The sequence below is a fragment of the Camelus dromedarius genome, chromosome 5, assembly GCF_036321535.1.
Source record: "Camelus dromedarius isolate mCamDro1 chromosome 5, mCamDro1.pat, whole genome shotgun sequence".
Lineage (NCBI taxonomy): Eukaryota > Metazoa > Chordata > Mammalia > Artiodactyla > Camelidae > Camelus > Camelus dromedarius.
In genome coordinates, this window is record NC_087440.1 from 94,075,371 (window position 1) to 94,089,935 (window position 14,565).

The window sequence follows — 14,565 nt, forward strand, 5'->3', positions numbered from 1 at the left end:
TGTGTGTGTGTTTGTGTGTGTGTGTGTGTGTGTGAGATGGGGGTGCAGTCAGGAGAGGTGAGACACTGACAGGAGTGCGTCGGAGGTCTTGCCCGGGGCAGGGCCCCGAGGGGACAGGAGCAGCAGGAAGCTGACTTTAGGCTCACACCGGTGCTGACCCAGGGGCTCAAGGGAAGGCGTCGGCCACTTGGCTTCTAGGAGCCCAGGAGGGGTTGTGCATGGGTTATGCGCTGTGGCCTGGTGTTTCCCCAGGGTCAGGACGGGGCCCTCAGGCCTGGTGGGGGGTAGCTGTTCTGGGACTGGTGCTCCTCGAGGACCCGTGGGGCCAGCCCGGTATCGACCGTCCTGGTGTCCCCATGGGAATGTTTGGCTGGAGGCAGATCCGTGGTCCAGGGGATGGAGGTGAGGGGCAGGGCCTGGGGCCGGGCAGGCTGCAGGGACCATAGGCATGTTCAGCTTGTTGGTTAGGTGTTCCGTGTGAGGGAGACTGCGAGTGGGGGAGACCCCCAGGATGGTTTCCGGAGCACCCTGGAGGCAGAGGGTGCCCAGTGTCCTCACGCCTGGCAGGGTCCCTGAGGGCCGGCGATGCTCCTGGACCTGGCTGCCCGCCCCATGGCCTCACCGTCTTTGGTGCGGAGCCCACTGGAGCGAGCAGTCCCTTTCCTGCATAAAATTCTCTGTCTTCCTCTGTCTCTCTGTTTGTCTGTCTGTCTGTCTTTCCGCCACAGGAAGCTGGAATGGCCGTTCCCAATGTCCCTGGGGTGCTGTGGCTTTACTGACAGACACTCAGTGCTGGTCCCAGCTCCCCGCCAGGAGCCTGTCCTGCTGGCCTCCCCTGGGGCCGTTGATCCACACACTCGGCACATTGATTTCGCCCCCTCTGCCCTGACACACTGAAAGGCTCACACAGACACTTGGACAATGTCCAGCAGCCCAGGGCCGCGTCCCGTGGATGACTGAGCTCTCCCGAAGTGCTGGCCTGGATCGCCCAGCAGAGCCAACCCTGACCAGGCGCTGGCCTCCGTTTCCTGGAGCATTTCCTGCGAAGGGCAGTCTGCTGTGGCTCCTGTGTCTGCCCTCTGGGGAGTGCTGTGTCTCCTGCAACCCGGGACCTGAGACTGTTCCTTTGAGATGGAACCACCAGGAGGGACTGGAGCTCAGGGTCTGGCCTCCCAGGAGGACCGAGTACTGACTCCGGCCCTGCAGCCTTGGCAGCCGGTGGGCACAGTGGCCCTCACGCTCCTCGACCTGGGACGTGCCGCTCCAGGACGGGAGACAATCATTTCTGTGGTTCCAACCCGAATGTGCTGCGTGTTACAGCAGCCGTGCTGACCAGGCGTCCGACACCTGGGACTTGCTGCTGACTCCGCGCCCCCAGGGAACCCCAGGGATGGGTGTGGTGGGGGGAGAGCTGGGGCCTGGGGCTGGGAGGGTGTGGAGGGCGGCCAGGCTGCGGAGGCACCAGGGGAGGGGCCGCAACACAGAGCAATTCCCAGACAGCTATGGAATGGTAAAGGATGCTTTATTGTCTGAACAACCCAAAACATGACAAGCCAGAGTCTCCCAACAAAAAACCCAACCAAAGATAAACAGCGCAGAAAGTTCGTGGGCGCCAGACGTTTAGAAAGGATGCACAGCTTCCCAAGCCAGGCCTGGCGTGACCTCTGGCTGTAGCGCCCCCCCTCCCCCGCCACCACCCGACAGTGGGGCCTGCCCCTCCCCATCCAGGGAGAAGACAGGAGAGGCCCAGGGGTCTGGGGCCGGGACGCCAGGCTGTCGGGCTCCCTCCTCCCGGGGCTCGCCTCTCACCACACCGCCCAGTGCAGTGTGCTCCTGCTGAAGGTGTCTCAGGCCGCTGGCCACGGGATAGGGTGGCTGAGGCCAGTGCCCTTTTTGCCAGTGTCCCTCTTGCTCTGTCCAGCGAGGCTGCGTTCTGCCCGTGGGGGACCCGTTCTCCAGGCCCGTCTCTGGGAAGCTCTGGCGAGGAAACGTCACCCCCTTCCTGGCAGAGCTGGCTGCTGTAGGGGCCATGGACCCAGGTCCTTCTCAGAGCTGAGCACTTGGCTGAACGTTGGTGGCACATCCAGAGGCTTCCCTGCTGAGTGAGGTCGGCCGGGGCAGCACTGTTCCACCAGACATCTCACACAGTGTGCCTCCTTTTTGGAACTGTCCTTGGTCACCAGGCCCGAGAGTGTCCACAGAGAGCGGGCCGAGCCCACTGCCCCGGGATGCCAGCTTCCTGCTCGTCCAGAGGAACCCCAGGGTGCCCCGGGCACTCCCGGTGAGCACAGGGAGACCCCTCAGCTCAGGTTGGTGGTAGCACCTGCTGTCCACTTGGTCCCCTGAAGGTGGGCAGGGTGCAGGGTGTGGTCGGTGGTGGCCGTGAGGTCTCAGGATGGAGGTGCGGGTGAACATGGCCGAGAGTTCAGAGCTGGCAGGGCAGCGGGCGGAGTAGTGGCTGAGCAGCTCGGAGCGATGATCGGGGTACCTCTGGGGCCTGGGGTGTCCGTGGACACCCCCAGAGGACACGCTAGGCCCCCTGCCCGATCATGTTTCTGTAGTCTGGGACGATCGTCCGCTTCAGCTCCACCACCGAGGAGAAGATCCACTTCACCTGCAGGGACGGCGGGTGTGAGCACAGCCGGGGCCCCCATGCCAGCTTCCCCCAAGGACCTGGCCTCCCAGCCCGGGGACTGCCGGCCGCGAGTGTGCTCCGGTGGGGTGGCGCGAGGACTGCGTGGGCATAGCTACGGACAGCGAGGTCCCGACAGGGACAGAGAGGGACAGTGAGAGAACAGAATGGACTGGAGAGACAGAGAAGGACAGACAGTGGACAGAAAGGACAAGAGGGGAGAGTGAGGAGACAGTGACGGGACTGTGAGGGGACAGGAAGTGGACAGGGAGGGACAGGGAAGGACAGGGAAGGGGGACTGTGCGGGCACTGTGTGGGGACAGCAGGGACAGCTGGCCTGGCCCGCCCACCTTGAAGAGGGTCACTGTGGCGCTGTAGCACACGCTGAGCAGGAAGAGGGTGATGAAGATGGAGATGGTGGTCCACAGCCCGTCCAGCTCCCCGCTCTGGGCCTCGGCACAGCTCTCCTCCTCCAGGAGTGGCTCTGGACAGGGAGGGGGTGGTCAGCTGTGTGACAGGGCGGGTGGGGCACTAGTATCCCCCTGGGGGGCTGGATCAATGGTTCCCTGAGGTCAATCCCTGGGCACCGACCTCGTGTCCCCCATTCCTCCAGATTGGGCCTCAGTCTTGCCCGGACCCCTTGGGCCATATGTAAGCCTGGCCCTTGGGGGTCCCTCATCCACTCCTCTGCGGTGCCTTTCATGGGGTCCTCTTGGGAGAGGGTGTCCTGACCCCTGCCTTCCCTCCCACTGGAGGCCAGGCCTAGACGGCAGGGGTCTGCAGAGCAGGTCTGTGGTGGGTCCTAGTGCAGGGAAGGGCGGAGGCAACCTTGGGGTGTCCCTGTGTGCCCGAGGGGGTGGGGTGGTTGTGCTAGGGACCAGTGGGGTGTTGGGTCTCTGTGTGTTGAGGAGGGGGCGCAGGTGTCCTGGGGAGAGGAGGGGTGGGGGTCTGAGCTGGCCATTGTGGTCAGTGCTGCTGGGGCTTTGAGGAGTGGGGACCAATCTGGTGTCCACAGAGGGTTCACGAGACCCGGCTCCAGGCTCTGGTCTGGCCCTGGGCGGATACCCCATTGAGGACCCAGTGAGCAAGGCTGGCTTGTGTGCAGTTGTGTGGTTGTGCCCTTGTGTGCAGTTGCACAGGCACATGCGTGTGCGTGAGTTTGCAGGTGGACGAGGGGTGTGCAGGCTGGTGTGCTCCATGAGAGGGCTTGTTTCCTATGGGTCTGGGTGAGTGTCCCCTCGAGTGTACAGATCTGGCCCTGAGCACCTCGCCTGCGGGAGGGTGGGGCCTGATCTCCGTGTGTCCTGGGAGCAGGAGGCCTGTGCCCCCATCGCCGGCCAGGCGTGGCTCCCATGTTGACAGGATGTCAGCACGTGGTTTCTCTAGGCCCCGGGGACGGGAACTGTGGGCACAAGGACCTGCCACTGTCCCACTGTTGGGCTTGGACAGAGGTGGGATGAACCGTGCACTCATTTCCGTGAGGGTTCCTGCGAGGCTCTACCAGATTTCCTCTACACAGTCCAGCCTGAGTAGGTTCTGGCTGAAGGCTGGACCCTGGAGAGCTGCTGCCTCTGGCAGAGCCCCCTCTGTGGCCTCAGTCTGCTGCCTACCTCCGTTGACACCAAGTTTGTCCTCAGAGCCTGGCCTGCCCCCGCCTCCCGCGTGCCCGGCGAGCGCCGGACCTCTGCTCGGAAAGAACCATGACAGGGTTGCAGGGCCCCAGGGAGCCACTGGGTGTTTTATTTCATGCTGGCCCGGGACTTATGTACACAGGGGTGGGGCTCAGGCATCCGTGCTGGACCCTGAGGGCCTCGGGGAGGGGTGTTCGCTGGGGTGCCGGGGTGAGTCTCATTTACCCGAAGACTGGGTGATGGATTTCTGGGTGTAGTGGTTGTGCAGGGCCTCGTGCATCACCACACAGGTGAAGGTTTCTCCCCGCTGCCACGTGTTCTTTCCCACCGAGAGCTTGCTGTAGAGGAAGTAGGTCCCGTCGTTGTCCAGCTGGGGCAGCGTGGTGGCGTAGGCGCCCTCTGACTCTGGCTGTCGGTTCCTCTGCCACTCAATGTTGATGTCAGCTGGGTAGAAGCCTTTGACCAGGCAGGTTACGCTCACGGTGTCCTTGGCCAGCTCTTCCCGGTGTGGGGCCAGGGTGTACACCTGCGGCTCCCGGGTCTGCCCTGTGGGGACAGGCGTGTCTGTGAGCCCGACGGTCACTCTGAGCAGCCCCACAGGACCCTCCCGCGCCCGTTGTCCGTCCCACCTTTGGCCTTGGAGATGGTCCTCTCGATGGGGGCCGGGAGAGCTTTGTTGTTGACCTTGCACTTGAACTCCTTCCCCGTCAGCCAGTCCTGGTGCTGGATGGTCAGGACGCTGACCACGCGGTACGTGCTGTTGAACTGTTCCTCCTTTGGCTTCGTGTTGGCCGTTCGCACCTCAACGCCATCAATGTACCAGTTGAAATTGACCTCGGGGTCTTCCTGGCCCACGTCCACCACAACGCACGTGACCTCGGGCCTCCCAGAAATGGAGAGGACGTCCTTGGGTTTCGGGGGGAAGACGAAGACGGAGGGCCCTCCCGGGAGCTCAGGGGCTGGCAGGGAAGACAGGTGGGGAGTTAGCTCCTGGGCCAGCCTTCTCCAGGACACATGTATTCCCAGCACGCCAGGGCTGTGGCCACCTCCTTGTTAAAAGGGAGTGGCTTGTCTGACTCACCTGGGCATTTTGGACACGTGCATCCTGGTTGTGGTTGAGGTTCAGATATCTCGAGTTCTGCAAAGGAATCAGACATGAGGTTTCTGGGTGAGGGCAACAGATCTGTTGTGGCGGGAATAGGTCAGGGACAGATTTTGGCAAGTCCAGCACCAGCTATGTGCGGTAGAGGTGTGCATCCTGTGCCCACCTTGGACCTGATAGAAACACCCAGAGGACCCCTCCCATTGCCTGGGAGGCCTTCAGGCGAGGAGACTGCTCCTCCTCTGATACTCTGGGCAGAGGTCGCCATCCTGGCATGTGGTTCAAGCCGGGCGGAGGGCTGACCTCGGTCCTGTCTGGGAGTGGACGCCTGCCCTGAGGCCTGTCTACTTACCCACACGCTTGTCCACCTTAGTGCTGCTGGCCGGGTGGGCTACGTTGCAGATGAAGTTCTTGCCGGACGAGCTGCTGGCGGGCAGAGTCACTAAGCTGCTGAGTGAGTAGAGCCCCGAGGACATGAGAACAGATGGGAAGGTGTGGATGCCGCTGGACAGGGCGCCCGAGTTCCAGGTCACCGTCACCGGCTCAGGGATGTAGCCCCAGACCAGGCAGCCGAAGGCCACCGTGGAGCCAGGCGTGTCCCCGCATCTAGCAGTCAGAGGATAGACCGATGGGGCCTTGGTGGAGGCTGCAAGAAAGCAGGCCGTGTGACCACCAGGGCTTCACCCCTGGGAGGGTCCAGGCAGGGTGTCACGAGCCCAGGTCTGGGCACCCCTGAGCCCAGCGCCCACGTGCTCCCAGAATGTCTGCAAAGCAGCTGGCCGGCAGGGCCCTCACCACCCAGGGCCTCGTGCCTCTGCAGCTGTGTGTCAGCGCTGGGAGATCACCTGGTTGACAGCCCCCTAGGTCCCTGACCTCCTGCAAGTGCCTGGCCTGACTGAGCCCTGTGTCTGAGTCCTGACCAGTGCTGCCTGCTCCTGGCCAGCGTCCGCTGGTCCCCTGAGCTCACCGTCCTGCTGCCCCAGCCCGGCCCTGCCCTGGGTGAGCGGGCCTCTCCTTGGCGTGGTGGGCCTCCACCACCCAGAAGCCTGCTCGTGGCCCCTTGCCTGGCCTGCTCTTTGCCCTCCGCGCCCGTGTCTTCTGGGTCAGCTCTGCAGCCAGAGCAACTGGGCCCTGGCCCCTGGCCCCCTGGACCCTGGCCCCTGGCCCCCTGGCCCCTGGCCCTGCAGGCCTCCTCCTTGGCCCCTCCCCTTTCATCCCTGTCGCCTCAGCCAGGCTGCCGAGTCTGTGCCTCGGGGAGCTCCTGTCCCTCTTCTGGTCCTCCAGCTGGAGCCCCTCAGCTCACTTCCCCCTCACACCTGGGCCCCTGACGCCACCCCAGCTTGTAGCTCCCATGTCCCTGTCCTCTGACCTCAGCCCCCTGCTCACTGGCAGCCTCTGAGACCCTTGTCCCAGGAGACACTGGCCAGGAGCAGCCGTGGCCCCTCTGACCATCCCCACAGCCGTCAACCTGGCTCAGCTCCTCGTGTGGCTGTACTTTAGATCCGGGCTTTAATCCGCTAGCTACAGGGGAGCCCCGCTGTTGTGTGGACCCTTTGCTCATTCTCACAATTACAACTGGCTTCCTGGACCTCTGTAAGCTGCCTCCTGCCCTCCCATCCCCCTGTTCAGCAATACAAGCTCTACCAGCTCCTTGGAGTTCCTCAGGGCAGTCCTGTACCTGCCTGCCCCCAGCCTACAGGTCATAGCTCTGATTTCTCCCTGGAGCCCCTGGGGCTGCTCCCTGCCCTCCCAGCTCTCTGCTCCCCTGCAGAAGCTCAATCTGAGCCCTGGAGCCCCTGGGGCTGCCCCCTGCCCTCCCAGCTCTCTGGTCCCCTGCAGAAGCTCAACCTGTGCCCTGGAGCCCCTGGGGCAGCCCCGTGACCGCCCAGCCCTCTGTTCACCCACACGTGCTCTACGTGCTCCCTGGAGACCCTAAGGCTGCCTCTTGGACTCCCAGCCCTCTGCTGAGCCGCCTGAGCTCAACCTGCTCCCTGGATCTCTGGAGGCTGCCCCATACTCTCCCAAACCTCTGCTCCCCTGCAGAAGCTCAACCTGCTCCCAGGAGCCCCTTGGGGCTGCCCCCTGCCCTCGTAGACCTCCGTTCACCTGTACAAGCTCAACCTGCTTCCTGGAACCCCTGGGTCTGCCCCCTGCCCTCCCAGCCCTCTGCTGTCCCGCATGAGCTCAACCTGTTCCCTGGAGCCTCTTGGGGCTGCCCCTTGCGCTCCCTTCCCTCTGCTCCCCTGCACATGCACAACCTGTTCCCTGGAGCCCCTGGGGCTTCCCCCTGCACTCCCAGGCCTCTGCTGACCCTCACGAGCTCAACCTGCTCCCTGGAGCCCCTGGGGCTTTCCTCTTACCCTCCTAGACCTCTGCTGACCTGCACAAGCTCAACCTTCTCCCTGGAGCCCCTCAGGGCTGCTCCGTGCCCTCCCAGCCGTCTGCTCCCCTGGAGAAGCTCAATCTGCTCCCAGGAGCCCCTTGGGGCTGCCCCCTGCCCTCGTAGACCTCCGTTCACCTGTGCAAGCTCAACCTGCTCCCTGGAAACCCTGGGGTTGCCCCCTGTCTTCCCAGCCCTCTGCTCACCTGCACAAGCACAACCTGCTCCGTGCAGCCAGTGGGGCTGCCCCTTGTCCTCCCAGCCTTCTGGTCCCCTGCAGAAGCACAACCTGCTCCGTGGAACCGCTGAGGCTGTCCCCCTGCCCTACTGCCCTTCAGTGGCCTCTCACCTGCACCAGCTCCAACTTCTCTTGAACTCCAAGTTAGCTTCTGGCCCCCGTCCACCCACAGGCTTCTGCTCATGTGCACGAGCTCCATGTGATTTCAGAGCGCCTGGGGCTGCCCTCCTTGACCTCCAGGTGTTCTGCCCCCTCTTACATTCAGCCTCCCTGACCTTTGTCCCTGGTGCTGGCCCTTGGCAGCCTCTGACCCTCTGGGTCAACGCAGAGCCCTCAGCCTAGTTGCACTCCACTCCCTGAACCCTGTGTTATCCCCAGGACTGGATTCTCTCCCTAGAGTCCCACCCGGGTGCCCTCCCAGCAGGGATGGCTTTTCTCCCTGGAGTCCCACCCTGGTGCCCTCCCAGCAGGGCTGGCTTTTCTCCCTGGAGTCCCAACCTGGTGCCCTCCCAGTAGGGCTGACTTTCTCCCTGGAGTCCCAACCTGGTGCCCTCCCAGCAGGGATGGCTTTCTCCCTGGTGTCCCACACTGGTGCCCTCCCAGCAGGGCTGAATTTCTCCCTGGAGTCCCACCCTTGTGCCCTCCCAGCAGGGATGGCTTTCTCCCTGGAGTCCCACCCTGGTGCCCTCCCAGCAGGGCTGGTTTTTCTCCCTGGATTCCCACCCTGGTGCCCTCCCAGCAGGGCTGGCTTTTCTCCCTGGAGTCCCACCCTGGTGCCCTCCCAGCAGGGCTGACTTTCTCCCTGGATTCCCACCCTGGTGCCCTCCCAGCAGGGCTGGCTTTTCTCCCTGGAGTCCCACCCTGGTGCCCTCCCAGCAGGGCTGACTTTTCTCCCTGGAGTCCCACCCTGGTGCCCTCCCAGCAGGGTTGTTTCTCTCCCTGGAGTCCCACCCTGGTGCCCTCCCAGCAGGGATGGCTTTCCTCCCTGGAGTCCCACCCGGGTGCCCTCCCAGCAGGGCTGGCTTTTCTCCCTGGAGTCCCACCCTGGAATCCCTCCCAGCAGGGCTGGTTTTTCTCCCTGGATTCCCACCCTGGTGCCCTCCCAGCAGGGCTGGCTTTTCTCCCTGGAGTCCCACCCTGGTGCCCTCCCAGGAGGGCTGACTTTCTCCCTGGAGTCCCACCCTGGTGCCCTCCCAGCAGGGCTGACTTTTCTCCCGGGAGTCCCACCCTGGTGCCCTCCCAGCAGGGTTGTTTTCTCTCCCTGGAGTCCCACCCTGGTGCCCTTCCAGCAGGGCTGGCTTTTCTCCCTGGAGTCCCACCCTGGTGCCCTCCAAGCAGGGCTGGCTTTCTACCTGGAGTCCCACCCTGGTGTCCTCCCAGCAGGGCTGGCTTTTCTCCCTGGAGTCCCACCCGGGTGCCCTCCCAGCAGGGCTGGCTTTTCTCCCTGGAGTCCCATGCTGGCCCCCTCCCAGCAGAGCTCCTCGTCCTTGGGTACCTTAACCCTCTTTTGTGTCCCCAGTGTCCCCAGAAGTCTCCCCTGGTCCCTGGACCTTCCAGGTGGTGGGACGGTTGCCTGTGCCCACCAGCTCCCAGCCTTCTACTCAGCTGCTCCTGGAGCCTTGTGCGGTCCCTGAGGTGGGGCCTCCCCTCCAATGCCCCCCTGTGCTCCCTCTGCCCCTGCTCCTCTTGGGCTGCACTCACCGAAGGTGGAAGCCATGGAGGTGGCTCCCCTGCAGCCTGGGTCTCCGTGCTGCCGCCACCCCTTCCCTCCTCTGGCCCCAGGCACCTGCGCTCCTCCAGGCTGATCTCTGTGCCTGCAGCCCCAGTTCCTAGGATTTCTTGGCTGGATTCCCGTAGATGTGAGCTGACTGCCCGCAACCCTGCGAACACTAAGAACAGGACTGAAACCGGTGGCACTGCCTGCTTCCTGAAGTTCCCTTTTCTCTGGGTGGTTTCTGTCTCAGATCACCTGGGGGAGTCCAGACACAGCAGAGGCGTCTCACATGGGTGCCCGGGGGTGGGGCGAGTGGTGTCCTGGGACCTTGGGCTGAGAGTGGGAGTCTCGGCGGTCACCTGTTCCCTACCTCCCACAGGGGTGCTGCCCGCTTGTCTGGCTGTTGCCTGGGGTACCCGGCCTCCGCCCTGAGCCCCCGGTCCTCCCAGGGCCAGTGGTCACCTCTCTCCTCTCTGGTGAGTGCGGTGGGCACAGGCCGCAGCCTAACCCCAGCTTTGTCCTGTCCGCCTGCCAGCACGGCCTCTTGGGTGGGCGGCTGTCTTCCTCTGGGTCCAAGCCTCTTCTCTCCCTCCATCCGTGGCTCCATCCCTGTCCCCCATCTCTGACCGCAGGGCGGTGTAACACGCAAGGTCAGAGGGAAGCTGTTTCCCCAACAGCAGCTGTCTTCTGTGCTGCAGAGTTCACGGTGGTCTCTGGGGCTGGAAGAAGGCTGTCTGGCTGAGCAATAGCGCGCAGGCCCTCCACCGCTGCATGTGCCCCAGGAGTGGGGTGGGGACCTTCAGCTTCTGCTGGCTGGGAGTGCCGCAGCTCACTCCAAGCCCCGTGCGCACCCCTGGGCTGTTCTGTGCCTGCAGCATCAGGGTCCCTGGGGGATAATGCAGTGCCCACTTCAGAAGAGCCGCGGGTGGGGAAGGGGGCTTCCCGGGCACGTGTCCTACAAGGGCTGGGTGGGCGACATGCGTGCTGCGCCCCTTCCGGCCTGCACAGAGTGGAGTCCAGCCCAGGTGCTCTGCTGGGCCCCACAGGACCGCCCGCCACCCCTGCTCTGCTCGCTTCCTCCGGGGATCACCGCCCCTGCTCAGACCCGCTCCGCCACCTTCACCTTCGTCTCCGCTTGTGTCTAGGTCCCAAGATGCATTTGGGGCTGCTTTTTAACAGCGACTGCGAGCCACTGTCATGAGACCTTGTGTCTCCTAAGTTGCTGAAAATGCTTTAACAGGATAAGGAGAGCCTGATTATTCCGAGCTGGTGCAGCCAGGGCGTCCACACCCAGCACCGGGCTTGGCAGAGCCTCCAGGCAGGCAGGGACGCGGGAGAGCTTTGCGGTTTTATTACGTGTATGTACTGTTCAGCGTTACTGTACACAGACACACGTGTGTGACATGTGTTTCTAATACATGTATGCATAGCGTATAATAAATAGTATGTTAATCTATTAAAATATTTTCTGTGTATAGAAAGGTTCTTTAGAGAAAAAGGGCGAGCTCCGGGGTGCGTGATGAGGCGGTCGGCTGGGGAAGCTGGACCAGGGACGAGATGCAGGCGCCCCTGTGATGGCTGGGGGCACGTCCGGCTTTCTCATGTGGGTCCTAAGCCGGACGCAGGGACAAAATGATGGACGCTGTCGGTTATTGGTCATGCCCCTGCCGGGCATGGGGGTGCTGTTACAGGTTGTTCGGCTTCTTGGACTTTCACTGGAGGTAGAGGTCTCACTTCCTGCAGGTCTGCCGTGTGGGGAGCAGGCGGCTTCCTGGGCTGGTTGCTGTAGATGGTCTCCTGTGCATCCTGGTCCTCCCAGCTAAGATCTCCCGTGCCTTGTGGTCCTCCCAGCTCAGATCCCCATTTCATTCTGCACTCCTGCCTCAACACAGATCTCTAGTGCCTCCTGGCACTCCCAGTACCGGCTGGACAGGGATCAGATGGAGGTAGCTAGAGGTGGAAGCTGCCTGGCTGTCTTCCTGCAGGGCTGATGGACACCTCCCTGTGCACGTTCCCTCCTCTTTGCCAGGGCTCTCACCGTAGGAAGTCTCAGACTTGGCTTGCCCCTTGTCAGGTCGGGGAGAGGCTTGCTCTTGTAGAAGAGGGGGCCAGTTCCCCCTTCCACCTCAGGTTTCTGAAAAAAGCATCTCCCAGAGTGATTAGAAGATAGGAACAGAGGGTGCCCTGGATGAGTACGGGGGCAGGGGGTTAACACTGGGTGTATAGACCCGAACTAAAGGACTTGAGTTGTAGGCAAGGGTGAAGGCAAAGAGAGGGACTTTGTGTCTCTGGTCAGTGTAGCGGGGAAGGTAGGTACGTGGGTTAATGGGAGAGGGAGTGAGGCAGGCTCGCAGGGCAGGCGCTGACAGGTGCTGATAAGGGTCTGCTGTGTCCTCAGGTATCGCCCTGCTTTGCCTTGTAAAAGGCAGGAGGCGGAGAGATTGCCTTGTGTCTGCTTTTTTAATTGCCTGCAGCTCAAAACGACCCTTGCGTCCATGTTGTATGGATTAGACGGACCGTGTGGAGGTGTGCAGGGCTCGGGTCCCCACGCTCAGCTCATGCCTGTGTCAGCAGGCGGCTCCCCCAGCACTGCCTTCTCCAGCGGTCTCCTTGGAGGTATCCGTCTGAACCGTGTAGGCGGGAGGGCAGCTCCTGGGGCTCCTGCTGGGCCACACCCCTGACTTCTCAGCTCCCTGAGCCTGCATCTTTTAATCAGAAAGCCCCCTCCCCGTGCCCCGTCCAAGCAGAGTTTTATGACTGGGGCGCCATCAGTAACACTCAAGCCTGCCCCTCCAGGCCCATCACATGGAGTGTGACGGAGGCAGAGTAGGGATTGGTGTCTTGACTCCTGCTGCACCCTACCTCCCACGGCAGAGACCAGCCTGGGCTGAGACCCACCAGGACGGCAGGCAGGCTGCTTGGCGGGTGGCGATGGCAGCATGGCGGGTGCGCCCTGTGCTGGAGCAGGGAGAGGAGCTGAGTCTGTGTTTGGAGGATGGAGCTGTTGACCAGTGTGGGGAGGCTGTGAGTTTCCAGGAGGAGGAAATGCAGGACGGCCCCTGGGCGAGAGCCGCAGACGGAGTTAGCCAACGTGGGGCCAAGGCGCTGGCTGGGCCTTGCTCCCGCCGTTCCCTGGGTGCTGACGCTGTTATCCCAGTGGCTGGCGGCTGATGGGCACGGGAGCCCGCAGCTCCCCTTGGAGGAAGGTGTGGGGAGCGAGAGGGGTCCAGAGGAGTCAGGGAGCAATGGAAGGCTGCGGCCCCGGGAGAGGATTTGTGCTAAACCACTCCCGGGGGCTCACAGGTTTCTCTGCCGCTGAGGTCTGCTGCGTGGGTGGGACAGGGGGGAAGGGGGCAGGGCACCGCCATTAAAGGAATGACACAGCAATTAGCACGGAGACGGTGGGAGACTCAACCCCCAATAGATCTTGAGGCCCAAGATGGTGGAAGAGTTGACTTCCAGTTGGCCTTGAGCTTCATTATCGGCTCGTTGTAACATACCAGCCTGGTGAATGGCGTGCCCACAGGGGCCAGGACAGTTCTGAGGCTGGCCATAAGGCTAACAAGTGGGTGGTGGCCCACGTCCTGGGACCCCCTGCCCCTTCCCCAAGGAGGCTGGAACGATCCCCCCACTAGTTAGCATGCGACGCTACTGAGCCCATGGGAACCAGCGCCCCCGCTCCGCGTGGCCGCTCTCCCTGCTGAGCGAGACGCCCGCGCTCTGTCTGCGGAGTGTGCCTCTGTCTGAGTAACCTACTCTTCCTGACCCACGGCTTGCTCTTGAGTTCTGCCCCGTGTGAAGCCAAGGACCCTCACTTATGGGGTGCCTCCCGGGGACTCACCTGGGACTGGGGGCACAGCCACCTTCTTGAGCCCCAGTCTCCTGTGTCCCGGGGGCTTCTTCCAGGGCCCACCTGCTCCAAGGCTGTCCCTTGGCTGAGGCTCCAGCTCAGCTGACAAGCTGCCGTCAGGTGTGCGTCCCCCAGCCCCTCACTGAGAAGCGCAGCAGCCAGAGACGAGGGCGTGGAGAGGGTCGGAGAGGGCCGGGACGTGGCTCTGGAACGCGCTGGCTGGCCTGGGCCGCCTCCCTCTGCTCCGTGTGGTGAACTTGGTGCCACAGATCCTGACGGGGGAAGCTCACCCACACGGCCAGGCGAAGCGCAAGGACCCTGGGCAGCACCATATTTTTTCTTACAGGAAGCCAGCGTTTTGTCTCCGAAGGTGGAGAACGGCTCATGCTCCTCACAGCAGGACCGCACGAAGGTGCCTTTCTGAGCAGCTCGAGTGCTGGGCAGCCAGTGAGCAAGCCGAGTGGGGCCGCCCGCGGGAGGGATCCACTCTGCTTTCCAGCAGGTTTGTGACACTTGCTGCCGTTCTAATCCAGGATGCTGTTCCTTCTACGAGGCTCAATCACTTGATGTACCGTTTAGGAGGAAATGCGCTGCGTTGTGAACAGACCCAGTGCGTGTAACTGGACGTTCCCACGTTGTACGTGTGGAAGCACGTGCTTTAGACTTAACTAAGCATCGATGCTGGGCCCTTGAGCTGGCTTTCCAGTGCAGTTTAGACCCCCTCTTCAGGAACGCTGCTGAGTGCCGTGGACCTGCCCTCCCATCCTCTCTGGAGTCAGTCGGCTCCTGTGGGTTGGAAGAAGACTGCGTTGTGCCCCAGGGTGTGTTAGTCTCCAGGGGAACGGAATCCGTAGGATGTACCCCTACCTCTGTGTATACGGTCTGTATCTGTATCTAGAAAGAGATTTGTCGTAAAGAAGTGACTGGCACAATGACGGTGGCTGGAGTCCATGATCTGCCGGGGCGCAGGCAGCTGACATGGAGAGTTCAGGTCCAAAGGCCGTCTGCTGTCTTCCTG

General features: G+C 62.8%; 1 protein-coding gene and 1 gene segment (V, D, J or C); one reads left to right on the forward strand and one right to left on the reverse strand.

Moving 5' to 3' along the window:
- LOC135321365 (uncharacterized) overlaps positions 1–14,565 on the forward strand; it is a 95,409-nt gene that overhangs the window by 32,131 nt on the left and 48,713 nt on the right. Inside the window, exon 6 of the mRNA XM_064486362.1 lies at positions 10,077–10,173. Within this exon, the coding sequence (XP_064342432.1) occupies positions 10,077–10,173 (97 nt within the window). The remainder of the gene's footprint in view (positions 1–10,076; positions 10,174–14,565) is intronic.
- On the reverse strand, positions 1,506–9,931 carry LOC116153638 (immunoglobulin heavy constant gamma 1-like). The segment is given in 7 exon segments: positions 1,506–2,614; positions 2,983–3,116; positions 4,489–4,809; positions 4,893–5,222; positions 5,345–5,401; positions 5,718–6,011; positions 9,685–9,931. Coding segments are annotated over 7 exon segments (1,236 nt in total).